Source organism: Chrysochloris asiatica, unplaced genomic scaffold (assembly GCF_000296735.1).
Source record: "Chrysochloris asiatica unplaced genomic scaffold, ChrAsi1.0 scaffold00257, whole genome shotgun sequence".
Taxonomy (NCBI): Eukaryota; Metazoa; Chordata; class Mammalia; order Afrosoricida; family Chrysochloridae; genus Chrysochloris; species Chrysochloris asiatica.
The window spans coordinates 2778967-2799803 of NW_006408775.1; the positions used below are offsets into that span (position 1 = coordinate 2778967).

General features: G+C 40.4%; 1 protein-coding gene and 1 pseudogene across 1 annotated transcript; both read left to right on the forward strand.

The window, feature by feature from the left end:
* Positions 1-2059: 2059 nt before the first annotated feature.
* LOC102821764 (olfactory receptor 1361-like) lies at positions 2060-3001 on the forward strand. Its single transcript, XM_006873985.1, has one exon. The coding sequence runs from the start codon at positions 2060-2062 to the stop codon at positions 2999-3001; it is 942 nt and encodes a 313-aa protein (XP_006874047.1).
* Positions 3002-4074: 1073 nt separating this feature from the next.
* On the forward strand, positions 4075-18959 carry LOC102822148 (annotated as a pseudogene).
* The last annotated feature ends 1878 nt before the right edge of the window (positions 18960-20837 follow it).

Here is a 20837-nt window from a genome sequence, read left to right on the forward strand (position 1 = left end):
AGGTAGCAAATTAGTAGCCACTCAGTTCTCAACTTGAGAATTACTTATATCAGAAATTTGAGCTTGTAGATGATGAATATCCACAGACAAGTGTATATTGTTCCACTTTCCTGATTTCCTTTTCAGAGTTGTCTTTATTATTGTAGAGGAATTTGACTAATTTTTATGTATTTCAATAAGTTCCAATAGTTTTCTTGCTGAGGTTTTGAGATTTTCTGTGTATAGCATCCTATCATCTAGAAACAGAGTTTTACTTTTTCTTCACCAACTTGGATGCCTTTAATTTCCCTTTCTTGCCTTATGTTGTTGTTGTTGTTGTTGTTGTCAGGTGCCATCAAGTCGGAACTGACTCACAGCGACCCCATGCACAGCAGAACGAAACAATGTCCGATCCTGGGCCAATCTTACTACCGCTGCCACACTTGAGTCCATCAATGATGCCACCTGGCTGATCCATCTCATTGGAGGTCTTCCTCTTTTATTCTGACCCTCCACCCTACCCAGCATGACATCCTTCTCCATCAGTATGGATCTTTTCCATTGTTTTATTCATATGGTAGATTATGTTGATTGTTTTCTAGCATAGAACTATGTTTGCATGTTGCCTTATAGGTCTGGTAAAACTTGTGACACAATATTGAATAGGAGTGGTGATTAAGGGCATCCTTGTCTGGTTCCTGTTTGCAAAGGGAATGCTTTCAGTTTCTCTCCACTGAGAGTAATGCTGGCTGCTGGATTTGTATATATGTCTTTAACAATGTTGAGGGATTTCCCTATTATTCCTATTTTGTTGTGGTTTTTAAAAAAATCAGGAATGGATATTGGATTTTGTCAAATGCCTTGTCTGTATCAATCAATCTGATCATCAGTATGGATCTTTTCCATTGTTTTATTCATATGGTGGATTATGTTGATTGTTTTCTAGCATAGAACTATGTTTGCATGTTGCTGCTGTCATTGTTAAGCGTCATCGAGTTGGTTCTGACTCAAAGGATGTCTGAGGAGTGACTGATGGGTTTTAACTGTGGATCTTGTGGCTCAAACTGACCTGTGGTCTAGCGCATTATCCTACAGTGCCACACCAGGCAAAGACATAACATATTATTTTTTTGATATGCTGTTGAATTCTATTGGCCAGGATTTTTAAACAATTTTTGTATCTATGTCCATGAGGGATATTGGTCTCAGATCAGCAAAGTAATGCAATTTGAGGCCCCAGGGAGATTCTGTTTGGAACTTGTCCCTACCAAGATGGTTTCAACAACAAGTTCTGTCTTAGGAGTTACATAATGCTCTTTGTAATCAGTGTGTGATCCAAAGGGGCCAAAAGTTAGTTGGGACAATTACTGTGTTCTTGTTTCTAATGAGGCTCTCAGGGAATCTGGCTCAAATGGTCATGGAGACTCCTGTAAATGCCTGCTCTTTGACTCTGCAAACCTATTTCTTGTTCAAATAGCTAAAATCATGAACCCCTATTCCTCCTCATTTGCTCAGGACCTGCCTATATTTCCCAAACTTTCCAGCCTCCATCATAGAGAGAAGAAGTGGGCAGTTGTACAGAAGTGATGGACACATGATAGCTACAGAACCAACCTTCCTCAGGTAAGATTACAGCCGAGGAGACTTCAATATTCTTCTTAAAGCATGAAGTTCTCTTGTTTAATCTTACATATCTAGGGAGCATTAACAGGAGTCCTTAACCATTAGCTGGGTCTTGAGATAAACCCACTAATAATCAGTTATTTCAGTTGTCTTTTTATGATCTATTAAAACAGGCATGAAGAAAAGACTAGGAAGTGTTAAAAGGGTCATGCACAATCACAGATGAGCTGAGTACATCTCTGTGTGTGCTAAATGTTATATTTTATAATATCAAAAGGATGATTCAATGCAACCAGCAACATCTAAGACGGGGTGGGACAGGGACTGGGGGAGACCCTTACTGAGCAACTCTGATAAAGTAAATAAGACCATGGCTGGAGCCTGACTTGCCCCATCTGAACCATAGATCCCAGGTTTCTGCTCTGTGTCTCTCTTCTCTGCATCTGTAACTAGACCCATGAGTGGGGCAAACCAGTCAAGTGTCCCTGAGTTCCTCCTTCTGTGGCTCTCCAGGCAGCCCCAGCAGCAGCAGCAGCTCCTCTTCGGGCTCTTCCTGAGCATGTACCTGGCCACAGTCCTGGGAAACCTGCTCATCATCCTGGCCATCAGCACTGACTCCCGCCTGCACACCCCCATGTACTTCTTCCTCAGCAACCTGTCTTTTGTGGATGTCTGCTTCTCCTCCACTATTGTCCCCAAGATGCTTGCCAACCACATGCTTGGGATTCTGTCCATCTCCTTCTCTGGATGTCTCACGCAGCTGTATTTTTTCATTGTGTTTGGGAACGTGGACAATTTCCTCCTGTCTGTGATGTCCCATGACCGCTTTGTTGCTGTATGCCACCCCTTACACTACACAACAAAGATGACCCCTCAGCTCTGTGCTCTGTTGGTTGCTGGATCTTGGGTCATTGCCAATTCAGATGGTTTGTTGCACACCCTGATGACAGCTCGGCTCTCATTCTGTGCAGACCACAGAGTCCCTCACTTCTTCTGTGATATATCTCCTCTCCTGAAGCTCTCCTGCTCTGACACATACATCAATGAAATGTTGATTTTTACTGTGGGGTCCCTGGTAATGATCACTCCATTGGTTTGCATCCTGGTTTCCTACATTTGCATCACCTGTGCTGTCCTGAGAATCCCATCCACAAAAGGAAAATGGAAAGCCTTCTCCACCTGTGGCTCCCACCTGGCTGTGGTTTCCCTCTTCTATGGCACCATCATTGCTGTGTATTTCAAACCTTCATCCTCCCACTCAGCTGAGAAAGACACAGTAGCTACTATGATGTACACAGTGGTGACCCCCATGCTGAACCCTTTCATCTACAGCCTGAGGAACAAGACCATGAAAGGGGCCCTAAGAAAAATAATTGTCAGGAAGACAGGTTCTATGTGATGAAGGAATCATGAACTCTCAATATTTCTGCCATTTCACTATATTGTGATGAACTATTTATCAATGTCTATAAAGAACTTAAAACATATATTTACATTAGATATATATCAATGGACTCCAATTTATCTGCAACCAGGTATAGATTTATTTGTTTTTAATTATTTTATTGTAAAATATTTTACATAAAGGTTAAGCTTTTGCTTTCTAAGTGATCATTTAAAAAGCTCTACCTAGCCAGTATTTTCTCACTTCCCTTTTAGAAATGCTTAGAATCTCAGTCTCCACATGCTGCAGTGCAGTTTGTTCTGGCTCATAGTGACCCTACAGGTTGAGGAGAACTGCCTTGTAGAGTTTGCAAGACTGAAAACCTTGACTGAAGCAGATTGCCCCACCTTTCTCCCATGGCTCTACTGGAGGGCTGGAACTGCCCACTATTTGGTTATTAGTCAAGTGCTTAACCCCTGTGCCACCACACCTACTACCATTAACCTATTGCCATTGAGTCCTTTTGGACGCACAGTGACCCTATAAGACAAGTAGAACTTCTCCTTTGGTTTTCTGAGACTGGATATCTTACAGGAGTGGGCATCCTCATCTTTTTCCCATGGAGCCACTGGTGCTTAGCAGTCAAATGTTTAACCCTTGTGCTACTGGAGCATCTTGAATTTACAACAGGGCAGTTTAATCCAGGCTGCCTATTAGTATCACCTAGTATCATTTTTATAATTATAAAAATTATTAAAAAATATACTGATGCTAGCTCAAACCTGGAACAATTAAGTAAAAATCTCTGAGTAGGACCCAGGCTTTGGTGGTCTTTCCTTCTTTTCAGTTCCCTGAGGATTCCAATGTCCATTCTGAGTTGATACTTATGCTGATTGCATATCTTCTGTGATTGTTCTTCTTGAAGTGAGCTTAGAAACCTTTGAGGACAGGACAGTCTTTTGTGGGGACTAACATTAGGAAGAAAATTCTCTGTGGGCCAAAATGGCATTGTGCTAAGAGCAATCTTTATGCCATAATTCACCTTTCTGTGCCTCACACAGAATCCTTAGAACTCATCATCCTTATTAATGTCCAACACGTGTGAGTATATTCAGCATGGGTATGCCTTCTTTGGAGCACCTGAGTGGCAGAAATTGGTAAGTGCTCAACTGCTCAATGGAAGGGAGGTTGGCAGTTTGAACCTCTTCAGTGTGCCTTGGAAGACAGCTTGGTCATCTACTACTGACAGGTCACAGTCTTGAAAGTCCAATGGAGGAATTCTATTCTCAAACACGGGTCAGTCATGAGTCAGAACAAACTCAATGGCAACTAAAAACAATAGCAACAACCCCTCCCTCCTTTTTTTTTTTTTTCCTAAGAAAAAGGTCAACATGTGTTATTCCTTCTGTCCAGGAAAGGTCTGTCCCGTTTCTCTACCCTTTAGGATACAAGTCAATGAAGTGTTTGCTGATTCCTGTCTCTGAAATGGTCATTTTCCCCCTAGGGTCTCATACAGCAGCTCTGTTTTCACTGATTACTCAGGTGTCACTGTGTGTTTGATCACAGCTCTGTCCTCGTCCTTCCCTCTAGAGACTATGAGATGCTTGGAACACATACCCAATGTCCATTTCTGTTGCTGGTATGAACTTAAATCTGTGTGCCAAGTAGATGTTTTAGTGCTAAACTCCTATACCTGTGGAGATAATTTAATCCCATTTGGGAATATGGCTTTGTTTATTATGTTAATGAGATATACATTGTGTTTTTGGCACCCTCGGAAACCCTATACAGGGTCGCTATGGGTCAGAACCGACTCGATGGCACTTAACAACAACAACAAAACGTTTTGAAATATAAGAAGGGCAGATTAGACACAGAAAGACACAAAACTGCCTGGTAGGGTTTCTGACACCATAAATTCAGGAGCAGATAGCTTCATCTTTCTCCTGTGGAGTGGTTGGTGGGTGTGAGGTGCTGATCTTGCTGTTAACAGCCCATTCATAACCCATTTTGCCACCAGGGTGATTTAGACAGAGGGGAAGATACAGGCCACTGTGCAGACCACCAAGGAACCAAAGAATAGAAGCTGAAAAGAGACAAGGGCCCTCCCCTAGAACTGGCACACAGAGAAAGCATTTCCCTAGAGCTGGTTTCCTGAATTTGGATATATCATCTAAACTGTGAGAAAATAAATTTCTGTTCAGGGAACTCACCCAACTGACGTATTTCTGTTACAGCAATACTAAGAAACTAAGACAGATGCTTTGTGCAAAGCTTAGCTCCTGACACAAAGTACATAAGAAACCTGATTTTGTTTGAAAAGTGAGTTAGTAAACATTTTCTGAGCCTTCAATTTCTCCTCTGTAACTGGACAAGGACTCTATAAATTATAATTTTGGAATTATAATACATGCACACTACAGGAGATTAAAAAAAGTATGGTAATGGTGGTGGTTAAGTGCCGTGGAGTTGGTTCTGACTCATAGCAACCCTGTATAGGGTTTCTAAGGCTGTAAATCTGTACAGGATCAGAAAATGTCATCTTTCTCCTATGGAGTGACTGGTATATTTGAACTGCTGACCTTGCAGTTAACAACTCAGCTCATAATCCACTACATTACCAGAAATAAGTAACCTGTAACAATACTGTCAAAAATATAAGAAAATGATTTTAACCAAACCTGACCTCAAACTATATAATACTGCAACCTGATTTTTCCATGTGCCAATTTTCCATGGTACTCATTACTCTATCTTGACAACTCTAGGAATTTGAAAGAGAAGAGCAAACAAAGCCCAAACTAACCAGAAGAAAGAAAATAGCAAAGATCAGAGAAGAAATAAATAAAATCTAAATAAGAAAAAAATGGAAAGAATCAATAAAACCACAAATTAGATCTTTGATAGTATCAATAAAATGGGTAAATTTTTATCTAGAATGAAAAAAAAAATAGAAGATGTAAATAATCAAAGTAAGAAATGATATAAATAAAGGAAATTATGACATAAAATTATGAGCAAATGTATAACAACAAACTGCATAACCTAGAAGAAATGGACAAATCCTTAACAGTATTTGTTGTTGTTGTTGTTAAGTGCCGTCAAGTCGGTTCCGACCCATAGCGACCCTGTACAGGGTTTCCGAGGGTGTAAATCTTTACGGGAGTAGAAAGCCTCATCTTTCTCCCGCGGAGCGGCTGGTAGTTTCGAACCGCTGACCTTAAGGTTCGCAGCCCGATTCGTAGCCACTACGGCCTCCCCAAACTGACTCAAGAGGAAATAGAATGTTTTAACAGACCCGTTGCAAGTGAAAAGATCAAATCAGTGTTCAAACTCCCCACCCTTCATCTCCTCAACATACTCCCTATCCTACCAAAAAGTCCTAGGCAGATGGGTTCCTTGAAAATTCTGTGAAACATTTAGAAAAGAATGGACATTAATGCTTTTTTAAAAAATTTCCAAAATAAGAGATGGAAGGAAAGTTGCACACATACTGGTTTTTGTTTTTGTTTTAAATTTCTACTTTTTATTGTGAATTGAGTGAAGGTTTACAGATCAGATCCTTAGTTTTATATTCAATAAATCCTATATTTCATTTTGTTTCTTAACAGAAATAGAGAAATGAACCCTCAACTTAAAAAAAAAAAAAAAAAAAATAATAAAAGGGCAAGAAGACCTGAATAGCTAAGGCAATGTTGAAAGAGAAAAAAACAATGTAGGAGGACTCACACTTCCTGACTTAAAATATACTATATAGTGACAGTAATTCAAACAATCTGGTACTGATATAACAATGGACCCATAGACTAATGGACTAGAATTGAGAGTTCAGAAATAAACCACATCTATGGTCAACTGATTTTTGACAAGGAGCTCTGGTAGCGTAGTGGCTACGAATCGGGCTGTGAACCTTAAGGTCAGCGGTTCGAAACTACCAGCCTCTCCGCGGGAGAAAGATGAGGCTTTCTACTCCCGTAAAGATTTACACCCTCGGAAACCCTGTACAGGGTCGCTATGGGTCGGAACCGACTCGACGGCACTTAACAACAACAACAACAACAACATGGTCAACTGATTTTTGACAAAGGTGTTAAATCCATTTGATGAGGAAAGAGAAGTTTCTTCAATGAATGCTACTGGAAAAATTGGGTTTCCACTTGTATAAAAATGAAACCGGATTCATTACTTACATCATACACAAAAACAAATTCAAAATGGATTAAGACATAAATGTGCAAACCATAAAATTATTAGAAGAAAAAGCAGGAGCAATACTGTCAAGGCTAGCTTTTAGCAATGGATTATCTAATTTAATAACAAAACTGCAAAACACAAAAGACAAATTAAGGAAAAGGGACCTCATACGAATTTAAAACAGATTTTCTTTTTCTTTTGTGTGGGGGACTATACACAAAAACACTCGGGAATACATAATAATTTAAACAACCAAAGGGCACATTGTGTAAGCCTGCCTCCTGGCCACCAGCACCCAGTCCCTCTCTTTTCATGAATCCAGAGTCCTCAGTTGCTCTATCTCTCCATGTCCTTGTCTCTGTCTCCATCTCTGGTATCACTGCTTCTCTGGATAGGGTCCTGCATTACATTTGTGCTTTTCTCCCTTGATGGTCCTAGGGTCCTCTGTTCCTGGACTGTAAGAATAACTGCACCCCCCTTTCTGTTACAGAACTTCTACCTTTATTGTGACAGTCGTAATTAGTCATAACAATTACTATTGAATCATAAGAATCCTATCCCCATATCTTTTCACCAGACCCATCTAGATAAGATGTAAACTATTCAGTGGAGACTCTACCTTCCCCTGCACACTCTTAAACTAAACTCCCCCTTGAAAACTTGTAAGCCAGTCACTTCATGCCTTCATCACCCCCACATTTTAGGTATTTATAGAATACAAATTACAATCTTTCAAGAAAGTGAGGCAGCACAGGAGGCACTCACTCATCCCTGCCAAGAAATTTGGAAGACAACTGTCTGGCCAACTTATTGGAAGAGATCCGTATTTGTGCCCATTCCAAAGAGAGGTGACCCAACAGAATGTGGAAATTATTGGACAATATCTTTGATATCCCATGCGAGTAAAGTTTTACTAAAGATAATACAGAAATGGCTGCAACTATACATTGACAGAGAACTTCCAGACGTTCAAGCTGGATTCAGAAGAGGCCATAGAATGAGGGATATCATTGCTGATGTCTGATGGATCTTGGTTGAAAGCAGAGAATATCAGAGAGATGTCTACCTGTGCTTTATTGACTATGCAAAGGCTTTTGATTATGTGGATCATGACAAGCTATGAACAACATTGCAAAGTATGAGTATTCTGAAACACTTAATTGTACTCATGAGGATTCTGTACGTGGACCAAGAGGCAGTTGTTCAAACAGAATGTAGGACCATTGAATGGTTTAAAATTAAGAAAGGTATGCGACAAGGTTGTATTCTTTCACCATATATATTCAACCTGTTTGCTGAGCAAATAATCTGAGAAGCTGGGTTCGATGAAGAAAAACGTGGCATCAGGATTGGAGGAAGACTCATTAACAACCTGCGATATGCAGATGATACAACTTTGATTGCTGAAAGTGAAGAGGACTTAAAACATTTACTTATGAAGATCAAAGAGCCCAGCCTTTAGTATGGATTACATCTCAACATAAAGAAAACAAAAATCCTTACCACTGGACCAATAAACAACATTCTTATCAACGGAGAAAAGATTGAAGTTGTCAAGGTTTTCATTCTTCTTGGATCAACTATCAACACTCACCAAAGCAGCAGTCAAGAAATCTAGCGATGTATTGCATTAGGCAAATATGCTGCACAAGATCTTTTTAAAAAGTGTTGAAGAACAAAGATGTCAGCTTGAGGACTAAGGTGCGCCTGACCCAAGCCATGGTATTTTCAATAATCTCTTACGCATGTGAAAGCTGGACAGTGAATAAGGAAGACCGTAGAAGAATTGATACTTTTGAGTTATGGTGTTGGAGAAGAATATTGAAAGTGCCGTGGGCTGCCAAAAGAACAATAGATCTGTTTTGGAAGAAGTGCAGCCAGAATGCTCCTTGGAAGCCAAGATGGTCAAACTTCATCTCTCATACTTTGGATGAGAGGGATATCATGTTTGGTAAGGTGGAGGGTCAGAGAAAAAGAAGAGGACCCCCAATCAGATGGATTGGCCAAGGGGCAGCATCTATGGACTCAAGTGTGGCAACTTTAGTGAGGTTGGCCCAGGATCGGGAAGTGTTTTGTTCTGCTGTGCATATGAGTTGGTACCGACTCGAAGGCACCTAACAACAATAACAACATTTTAGGTAGCCAATGTCTAAGTTCCCTGTCCCTATCAATCCTGTATACAGAGGGGATAGGATTGATACTTGATGTGAAGACTCCTTCCCTCTCAGTTGGTATTTTGAGCTACTACATCCATTAAGTATAGTTCAAGTTCATCAAACTGTAGCAATTTACACTCGTTTCCTTTATAAAAAAAAAAAAAAGTTTTTTTTTTTATCATCCTCTAGTTGAGTTCTGATTATCAAGCCATCAAGGCTAGGTCAAATGGGCACTGTCTGCAAGTTTGGGCATTCTTGTGCATCTCCTCTCACTCATGTCAGTGGGATGCTTCACTCTCAGCTCTAGCCATCAGTGGCTCTGTCCTTAGTGCATGGGCTCAGGAGTCCCCAGGTCTCACCACACTTTGTACCAACCAGCCCTTCCTCTTCTCTCTCTCATCTCCAGGTCAACAGGAGTCTATGGAATGTGGTTGGACTCAGCCCATTTCTTCATTGCTGCCTTTTTTCCCTCTTCAATTCACCAGTAGATCAATGTGGTTGCCAGCAAGCTTACATGCCTGTTCATGTGTTCCCTTTGAGTTTCAATCTTAGAGGAGGGTTTGTCCTGAAGGGAGTTGACTGCTTGCCTTAATAGCTCCCTGGTAAACAACTTGCTTATTCTTGTAGTAGCCACTCATACTGTCATTTTTATTTTGGATTTTTCCTGCTGATCTTTCTTTGAAAATGTGTCTTCTGTCGCTTTAGCTGTTCCAGGCTGGTCTGCTTGTCTTTTCTAGTGGGAATGTCCCACCTCAGAATGTTCTGGATGGGGCTCAGGATTCCCCCTAAGGTCCTATACAGTACAAAGGTTCCACAAGAAGCCTATTTCACTAGGTAAATTCTAGAACCCCTTTTAGGTATTCCAATCATTTATTGGCTGAAGACAGGCTTACAAACTTTCTGTAATCATGTTTGCCAATATTCCTTTTAAAACTGTTTTTCAATAAAATGAAAAAATGAAAAGACAAGCTCCTGACTGGAAATATATCATTGGAGACAATACATCTAACAAGAATTCAATACCCAAAATGATAATTTAAAATTTTGACAACTTGACAATAAGATGAGAAATAACCCATCATAAAATGGGCAAAGAACTTGAATAGACCTTTCACCAGAGGACGTTGAGAGAGCCACCAAATCTGTGGAAAGAAGCTCAGCACCATCAGCCATTGTTGTTGTTGTTGTTAAGTGCCATCGAGTCGGGTCCGACCCATAGCGACCCTGTACAGGGTTTCCGAGGGTGTAAATCTTTACGGGAGTAGCAAGCCTCATCTTTCTCCCGCGGAGCGGCTGGTAGTTTCGAACCGCTGACCTTAAGGTTCGCAGCCCGATTCGTAACCACTACGCTACCAGAGCTCCTCAGCCATTAGAAAGATGCAAATCAGAACCACAGGAGATACTATTTCATTCCCAACAGCACAGGTTAAGATAAGAACAAACACAAAAAATTCCTAGAAATTAACAAATGTTGGAGAGGCTATGTGAACCTTATTCATCGCTGGTGGGAAAGCAATGTGGGAAATAGTGTGGCAGTTCCTAAAAAAGCTTAAAATGCTATTGTTAAGTGCCATCGAGTCAGTTCTGACCCATAGTGACCCCGTATAGGAGAACTAGCATATAACTGAACAATTTTGCTCCTAGGTATATATCCAAAATCCTTAAAAGCTGAGACTCAGAACAAGATGTGAACATCTATATTCATTGTAACAGCCAAAAGGTGGAAATAACCTAAATGGCCAACAGCAGATGATTTTTTCTTTTAACACAGTATGATCAAGTCATTCTGACTCATAGCAACTGTGTATAGGGTTTCTGTGATGTATATCTTTATGGTAGCAGATGTTGTTGCTGTTTGGAGCCTCGATTTGGTTCTGACTCATAGCATCCCTATGCACAGCTGTATGCCCAGCCCTGTGCTATCCTTATAACTGTTGTTACCCTTGAAGTCCACTGCTGATGCCACTGTGCCAGTTCATCTCATTGGAGTTCTTCTTTTTTGCTAATCCTCCACCAATCATGATGTCCTTCTCCAGAGAACGGTTCCTTCTGATAACATATCTGAAGTATGAGAGACAAATTCTTACCATCTTGGCTTCTAAGGAGTATTCTGGCTGCACTTCTTCCAACATACATTTGTTTGTTCTACTGGCAGTCTATTGAACTATTAATATTTTTATCCAACACCATCACTCAAATGCATCAATTCTTCTATGGTCTTCTTTACTCATTGTCCAACTTTCACATGCAATGTTGTTGTTGTTGTTTTGAAGTGCCATCGAGTTGGTTCTGACCCATAGTGACCCTGTATAGTGCTTCAAAGGAGCAGCTGGTGAGCATGCACATGGAATGAGGCTATTGAAAACACCAAGACTTGGTATTTTCACTAAAAACTGACATCTTTGCTGTTGAACACTTTAAAGATGTCTTGTCCAGCCCATTTGCCCAGTGCAATATATCACTTGATTTCTCAACTACTGCTTCCATGAGTGTTGATAGTGGATCCAAGCAAAATCAAGTCATTGGCAACTTAAATCTTTTCTACATTTATTCTGATGGTATTTATTGGCCTAACTGTGAGGGTTTTTGTTTTCTTTACATTGAGATACAACCCATACTGAAGACTGTGGTTTTTGATCTTCCTCAGTAAGTGTTTTAAGTCCTCTTCACTTTCAGCAAGTAAGGTTGTATCATCTGCATATTGCAGGATGTTAATGAGTCTTCTTCCAATCCTGATATCATGATTTTCTTCATATAATTAATCTTTTCATATAATTTGCTCAGCATACAGACTGAATAAATATGGTGAAAGAATACAAGCCTGACTCACACCTTTCCCAATTTTAAACCATTCAGTATCCTCTTGTTCTGTTACAAAGACTGCCTCTTGTGTATAAGCTCCTCATGAGTACAATGAAGTGTTCTGGAATACCCATCCTTCTCAGTGTTGTTTATAGCTTGTCATGATCCACACAGTTGAAAGCCTTTGCATAGACAATAAAACACAGGTAAACATCTTTCTAACATTCTCTGCTTCTAGCCAAGATCCATGTGATGTCTGCAATGATGTCCCTCAATTCTCTCTTTGTCTGAGTTCAGCTTGAACATCTGGGAGTTCCCTGTCAATGTACTGTTGCAGCCATTTTTAATTATCTTCAGCAAAATTTTACTTTCATGTGACATGAATGACATTGTTTGATGATTTCCACAATGTGTTGGGTCACCTCTCTTTGGAATGGGCACACGTACAGATGTCTTCCAATCAGTTTGTCAGGTAGTCCTCTTCCAAATTTCATGAAATAGATGAGTGAGTGCCTCCAGTGCTGCATCAGTTTCTTGAAATATTTCAATTTGTATTCCATCAATTCCTGGAGCCTTGTTCTTTGCCAGTGCCTTCAATGCAGCTTGAACTTCTTCCTTCAGTAACATTGACTCTTGATCATATGCTGCCTCTTGATATGGTTGAACACCGACTATTTCTTTTTTGTTCTAGTGACTTGTATATCCCTTCCATCTTCTTTTGATGCTTTCTGCATCATTCAATATTTTGCCCATAAAATCCTTCAATATTGCAAGTTGAGGCTTGAATTTTTTCTTCAGTTTCCTCATCTTGAGGAATACTGAGTGTGTTCTTCCCTTTCATTTTTCTAACTCCAGGTCTTTGCACATTTCATTATAATATTTGACTTTGTCTTCTTGAGCTGCCTTTTGAAAATTTCTATCCAGCTCTTTTACCTCCTCATTTCTCCCATTTACTTTAGCATCTCTATGCTTGACAGCCAGTTTGAGAGTCTCTTTTGATATCCATTTTGGTCTTTTCCTTCTTTCTTCTCTTCTTAATGATCTTTTGCTTTCTTCCTGTATGATGTTCTTGATATCATCCCACAACTCTGCTGGTCTTTGTATTTATTGTCTAATGCATCAATTCTGTTCTTCAGATGATCTTTAAGTTCAAGTGGGATGTGTTCAAGGTCATATTTTGGTTCTTTTGGACTTATTTGAATTTTCTTCAGCTTCAGCCTGAACTTGCTTATGAGCAATCGATGGTCTGTTCCACTGTCTGCCCCTGGCCTTGTTTTGGCTGATAATATGGAACTTTTCCACCATCTCTTCCACAGATGTAGTCAGTTTGATTTCTGTGTATTCCATGTTCTGGTAAGGTCCATGTGCATAGTCATCTTTTATGTTGTTTAAAAAAGTATGTGCAATGAAGAAGGCATCAGTCTTGCAAAATTCTATCATGCAATCTCCAAAATAATTTTTATCACTACAGCCATATTTTCCAACCACTGATCCCTTCTCTTTGTTTCCAACCTTTGCATGCCAATTGCCAGTAATTGTTAGTACATCTTGATTGCATTTTTGATTAATTTTAGATTGAAGAAGTTGGTAGAATTCTTCAATTTCATTATCACTGGCTTTAGTGCTTGGTATGTCAATTTGAAAATAGTGGTATTAACTGGTCTTCATTATAGACATATGGATATTACCCTATCACAGACAGCATTGTACTTCAAGACAAATTGAGATATGTTCTTTTTGATGATGAATGTGATGCCATTCCTCTTCAATTTGTCTTTCTCAGCATAGTAAACCATGTGATTATCAGATTCAAAATGACCAATGCCAGTCCATTTCAGCTCATTAATGCCTAGGATATCGATGTTTATGTGTTCTATTTCATTTTTTACAATTTCCAGTTTTTCTAGATTCATACTTCATACATTCCATGTTCTGATTATGAATGGATTTTTACAGCTGTTTCTCTTCATTTTAAGTGGTGTCCCATCAGCAAATGAAGGTTCTGAAAGCTTTACTCCATTCGTGTCATCATGGTCAACTCTGCTTTGAGGAGGCATCTCTTCCCCTAGTTGTATTTTGAGTGCCTTCCAACTAGAGGGACTCATCTTCTGGCTGTGTATTCTTCATCATGTTTCAATAGCCAATATTCTGGTGGTATCTGACATGGTTCCACTGCAATTTACAAGGTTTTCAGTGACTAGATATTTGGAAGAAGTCTGTCTCTCCTTCTTCTTAGTCCGCCTTTGTTTGGGAGCTCAGCTGAAACCTGTCCACCATGGATGACCTTGCTGGTAATTAAAATACTTGTGGCATAGTTTTCAGAATCACAGCAACACGCAAGCCTACCACAGTATGACAAGCAGACAGATGAGTGGTAGTCTACCTACTACTCCTTTTTATGGCCTCTGTGACGATCAACCTTAAACGTTGCATCACAAGCACCCTCACAAATTTGTTTGGAGACTTAGAAGAATAACAGGATGAAATCAGAGGTCTCAGGCACATAATAACATTTTAGATGAGACACAAAGGCCCTTGTGGGCATTGTGGCCCAGAGCACCAAGAGGTGAGCAAACACAGAGTCCTGGAAAAGCTTCATGACTACCAGGCTTGGGTTCCTGACTTTGAGGGTAGATCTAGCTGGAGTTATGTCTTTGAAATCAGAGAAATAAACATTTGCTATTTTCTTTTCCCAGTTCAATTCCCTTAGTTTTCTTCAGGTTTACAACCTCTTCCTCACCCTACACATTCAAGGATTTGTCAAAGGTCACCTTTTCCTCCATGAAGCCTTCCTAGCTCCCTCTTCTGGAACTAACAGTTCTATTTTTTTTAGGTTGATTGCAAACTGTCCTATAATTATTTGCTTTTCAACTTTCTCCCCTCCTGAAGACTTTGCACATATTATGATACACTCCAGATGCTAAAGCATGCACTATCCATATTGATCTCCAGTGTCTGGCAGTGCTCCTATACTAAAGGTAATAATCATCTTATGATGGAAAAAAACAAAACAAAACAACAACAACAACAAAAAAAAACAGAACAAGAAAGAATGGATGGAGGAATATTTTATTGTTTTGAATTTTTTGAAATTCTATTTCTAGCCTTATTTATTTGTTACTTTTCATTGTGACTTGAGGACTGCTTCCCTGTGGCTCCTATTCCCATTTCACCTACCTGCCCATCCCTTCTCAACTTTGTGCTTAGGTAAATATTGCCCTTTCATTTTTTAATGATTTACCATTCCTTGGTGAGCCGACTATACTAGTGTTATTTTTCATTTGGTATATCTACTGCTTGGCTGAAAATTGGACCAAGAGGGTCATTTCCTTTTTAGACCTGAAGGGTGGTAGGGTCTGTAGTCTCAGGTTCCTTCAGGCACTTCCTGACAAGTAATCCTGTGTTTTTTTTTAATTTTTAAAATTTTATAATTTTGAGTTTTGTTCCACATTTCCCCCCCACTCTATCTGGGACCTTCTAATGTGATCTCTTTCAGAGCTATTGGTTGTGGTTGCCAGGCACAATCTAATTCTTCTGTTCTCAGAGTCATGGAGACTGATGTTCACATGTTGTGTTAGTCTACCGACTAAATTGATTGCAAGCATCTTCAATTCTCATCACTCTTCTTTCTTTTGCAAATAGAGAGACCAACAATTGCTCTGTAGAAGGCTGCTCTTGCGTAGGATGTAAAACCTTGTTTTTGTAGACTATGTTATGCCAGTTGACCTTGATGTCACCTGAGCGATGGTACTGAGCCCCCAGGCCCAGCAATTCATTGCCTTAAGATATTTGTTAATATCTAAGAAGTTTTTGAGTACTGGTGTGGTGCTGTAGGTTAATGCACTGGAATGAAAGGTCAGTTTGAACCACAAGATTGGCAGTTCAGGCTCACCAGCTGCTCCTTGGAAACCAAATCCAGGGTCCCTATGATTTAGAACTGACTCAGCGGCACTTAACAACAAAAAGAACAACAAAACATTTTCAGTATTTTGCCTGCTGTATGCTTCACCACATAAATTATTGTGTTTGTAGCAAAAGTAAATAAAAACCCATGTACAAATATTATCTTTCAAGCCCTATATATTTGTGGGTAAAACCTCACTTTTCCTCCATACCCATTCTAACTATGTGTCTGTCCATGTATCTACCCACAGAACACTGTTGTTCTAAAGTTATGTATGTGACACTATTGACCTCTATGCTGCATAGCCTTTGCATACCTCCCTGTGTCTTTACCTATCTCCATCATTCTTCTGCCAACCTCCCTTTTCTAATATATTGCCCTCTCTGTCACCTAACATGTTTTTTGATGAGTGTTTGGGATTTTGTATGCATAGAATAATATCATTGGCAAATGCAGTGTTTTACTTCTTCTTTGTCATTTTGGAAGCCTTTACTTTCCTTTTCTTTCCTTATAGCTGTGGGTGAGACTTCGGACACAATATTGAATAGGAGTGGTGATAAAGGTCATCCTGTTTGCAGAGGGAATGCTTTCAGTTTCTGTACATCAAGAGCAACATTGGCAGTTGGCAAATATTGCACTCTAGACCCTGAAACGCTTCAATCATGACATGCTGTGCTCTTTCTGGTGTCTCCCCATGTTCTCCTGTTCCCACTTTACAAAGACATTACCTTCACTATGTATGCTTTAGAGGCTTAAGGAGACCTCTATAATGTGCCCACAGCATCCCAATTGGCAAACAAATCAGTAAGCCTATGCAGATAACCATACCTGAAGACAAAACAAAATAGGTTTACACAAGCAACACAATCATAACCTAAGTTTCTGGACTTAGAGTAAGAAGGAAATTATTATTGAACTCAATTTCCAAATCAGTAGACATAAACCCATATCAACAAAGTGTTGTGATTTGAGGTCCCATGGAATTCTGTTTGGACTTGTCTCCACCATGATGGTTTCAACAACAAGTTCTAACTTAGGAGTTACATAATACTCTTTGTCATCATTGTTTAGTCCAAAGGGACCAATAGTACGTGTGACAGTTACTGTGTTCTTGTCTTTAATGAGGCTCTCAGGGAATCTGGCTCCAATTCCCTGTAATTGGAGACTCATATGGGTGCCTATTCTGTGGTTCTCAAAAACATCTTTCCTGCAAAGACAGCTAAAACCATTAAGTCATACTCCTCATTTTCTCAGCACCCGCCTATCTTTCCACAACTCTCAAAGCCCCACTAGAGAGAAGCATTGGGCAATCCTAGAGAGGTAAAGAACACATGATAGCTACAGAACTACCCTCTCCCAGGTAAGATTATGGCAGAGGAAACTTTTCAATATTTCCTTTAGGCATGAAGTTCTACTAGCAACTTACATCTTACAAACGTAGGGAGCAGTAACAGGAATCCTGAACCCATTAGTTGAATCCTGAGATAAACCCACTAGTAATTAGTTGTTTCCTTTTTCTTTCTATGATCGACTAAGGTGTGATGAAGAAGCCTTGGTGTGGTGCTGTAGGATAAACATTGGACTTATAACCACAAGGTCGGCCCTTCAAGCCCACCATAGGCTTCTTAGAAACCCTATACTTGGTTGCTAACAGTCGAACTTACTCACCAGCACTTAACCACAACAAGGCATGAAGAAATGACTAGGAAATGTTAAAAGGATAAGCACAATCACAGAGATGAGTTGAGTATGTCTCTGTATGTGTTTATGTCATGTTTCATAATATCAAAAAGATGATTCCAGTGAGACCAGCATCATCTAAGAAGGGTTTGGGCAGGTACTGGGGAAAATCTAGCGAGCATCTTGATAAAGTAAATAAGACCATGACTAGAGTCTGACTTGTCCCATCTGATCCCTCGGTTCCTAGGTTTCTGCTCTATGTCTCTTCTTTGCATCTGGAACTAGACCCATGAGTGGGACAAACCAGTCGAGTGTCTCTGAGTTCCTCCTCCTGTGGCTCTCCAGGCAGCCCCAGCAGCAGAGCAGCAGCAGCTCCTCTTCGGGCTCTTCCTGAGCATGTACCTGGCCTCAGTCCTGGGAAACCTGCTCATCATCCTGGCCATCAGCACAGACTCCCGTCTGCACACCCCCATGTACTTCTTCCTCAGCATCTTGTCTTTTGTGGATGTCTGCTTTTCTTCTACCACCATCCCCAAGATGCTGGCCAACCACAAACTAGGGAGTTAGTCCATCTCCTTCCCTGGGTGTCTTACACAGCTATATTTTTAAATTGTGTTTGTGGTCATGGACAATTTACTGCTGTCTGTGATGTCTTATGACCACTTTGTCGCTGTGTGCCACCCCTTATGCTACACAACAAAGATGACTCCTCAGCTCTGTGCTCTGCTGGTCGCTGGACCATGGGTCACCGCCAATTTAGATGCTCTGTTGCACACCCTGATGATAGCTCGACTCTCATTCTGTGCAGACAACAGAATCCCCCACTTCTTCTGTGATGTAGCTCCTCTCCTGAAGCTCTCCTGCTCTGACACACACATCAATGAGATGTTGATTCTTACTGTGGGAAGCCTGGTAATGGGCACCCCATTGGTTTGCATCCTGGTTTCCTACATTTGCATCACTTGTGCTGTTCTGAGAACTTCCCTCAACAAAGGGAAAATGGAAAGCCTTCTCCACCTGTGGCTCCCACCTGGCTGTGGTGTCTCTCTTCTATGGCACCATCATTGCTGTGTATCACAAACCTTCATCCTCCTACTCAGCTGAGAAAGACAGTGCAGCTACTGTGATGTACACTGTGGTGACCCCCATGATGAACCCTTTCATCTACAGCCTCAGGAACAAGGACATGAAAGGCACTCTTAGAAAAATAATTGTCAGAAAGACAGGTTCTATGTGATGAAGGAATCATGGACTCTCAATCTATCAACAGGTATAGATATTTCTGTCACTGCACTATAATGTGATGTAAAGAACTTACAACAAATATTTACATTAGATACATATCAATGGACTCTGACTTACCTGTAACCAGGCATAGATTTATTTGTTTCAATTATTTTATTGTAAAATATTTTACATTAAAGTTAAGCTTTTGTTTTCTAATTGATCATTTAAAAAGCACCACATATCTAATATTTTCTCACTTCCTTTTTGGAAATGCTCAGAATCTCAGTCCCAACATGTTGCTGTGCAGTCTGTTCTGGCTCATAGTGACCCTTCAGGTTGAACAGAATTGCGCCGTAGAGTTTGCAAGACTGCGAACCTTGACTGAGCAGATTGCCCTATCTTTCTCCCATGTCTCTACTGAAGAGCTGGAACTGCCAACTTTTTGGTTATTAGTCAGTGCTTAACCCTTGTGCCATCAAGATATCTTGAATCTAGAACCGTGGTGCTTAATGTTGGCTGCCTGCTAGTATCATCTGGGGAGCTATAGAGATATACTGGGCCAAATGTGGAACAATTGAATAAGAATCCCTGAGTGGGACCCGGGCTTCAGTGCTCCTTTCTTCTTTCTGTTCTTGGTGGATTCTAATGTACAGAGCTAACACTCATACTGGTTTGATTATCTTCTGTGACTGATTTTGGAAGTGATCCTAGAAACTTTTTAGAGGATATGGAAATCTTAGGTGGGGACAATAAGGGGTTATTTCTCTGTGGAGCTTTCTGTAGGCCAAAATGTTGTGCTTATGATCAGTCCTTTGGCCATGATTCACATTCCCAAGTCTCACACAGAATCCTAAGAGCACATCATCTTTGTTAGTGTCCTACCATGTGACAACATATTCAGCATGGGTGCGTCTTTTTTCTTAGGTGTCCCTGAACGGTGCAAATCAGCTAAGTGGTCAACTACTCAGTGGGAAATTGGCAGTTTGAACCCACCCAGAGTGCCTTGGAAGACAGCTTGGCCATTTACTTCTGAATGGTCACAGTCTTGAAAGCCCAATGGAACGGTTCTGTTCTCATACATGGGGCAGTAATGAGTCAGAACAGACTCAGTGACAGCTAAGAACAATATCAGTAATCAGTCTCTTTTTTCCTAAGAAAGAGATGTGCTATTCCATCTGTCCAGGATGCTTTGCCTGTGCCCTTTCTCTACCCTTTACGATACAATCAATGTCACCTTGTTTGTGAAGCGGTTGCTGATTCTTCTCTGAAACTGTCATTTTCTCCCATGGGGTGTCACTGTGTGTTTGACCATAGCTCCTTCCTCTCCCTTTTCCCTAGAGACTGTGAGATGCTTAAAACTCACACCCATTGTTCATTTCTGTGGTTGGTATGGACTGGAATGTGTCCCTCCAAAATATGTGTTTTAGTGCTAAATTCCTACACCTGTGGGAAGAATCCCATTTGGGAATATGGCTTTGTTTGTTATGTTATGGGACCATTATCAGTGTGTTGTTGCTTAATGCCATTGAGTAGGTTCCAACCCATAATGTTGATGTTCTTACGTGTCATCATTCAGTTATGACTCATAGAAACCCTAATAGTGTTTCCAAGGAGCAGATGCTAAGCTTGAACCAGTGACCTTTTGTTCAAACTGATTTTGCAGTCCAGTGAATTAGCCCACGGCATCACATTGTTGTTGTTGTTGTTGTTAGGTGCCATCGAGTTGGTACCGACCCATAGAGACCTTATGCACAACAGAATGAAACATTGCCTGATCCTGGGCCAAACTCACTACTGTTGCCATGCTTGAGTCCATCGATGCTGCCACTTGGCCAATCCATCTCATTGGGGGTCTTCCTCTTTTTCTCTTACCCTCCACCTTACCAAA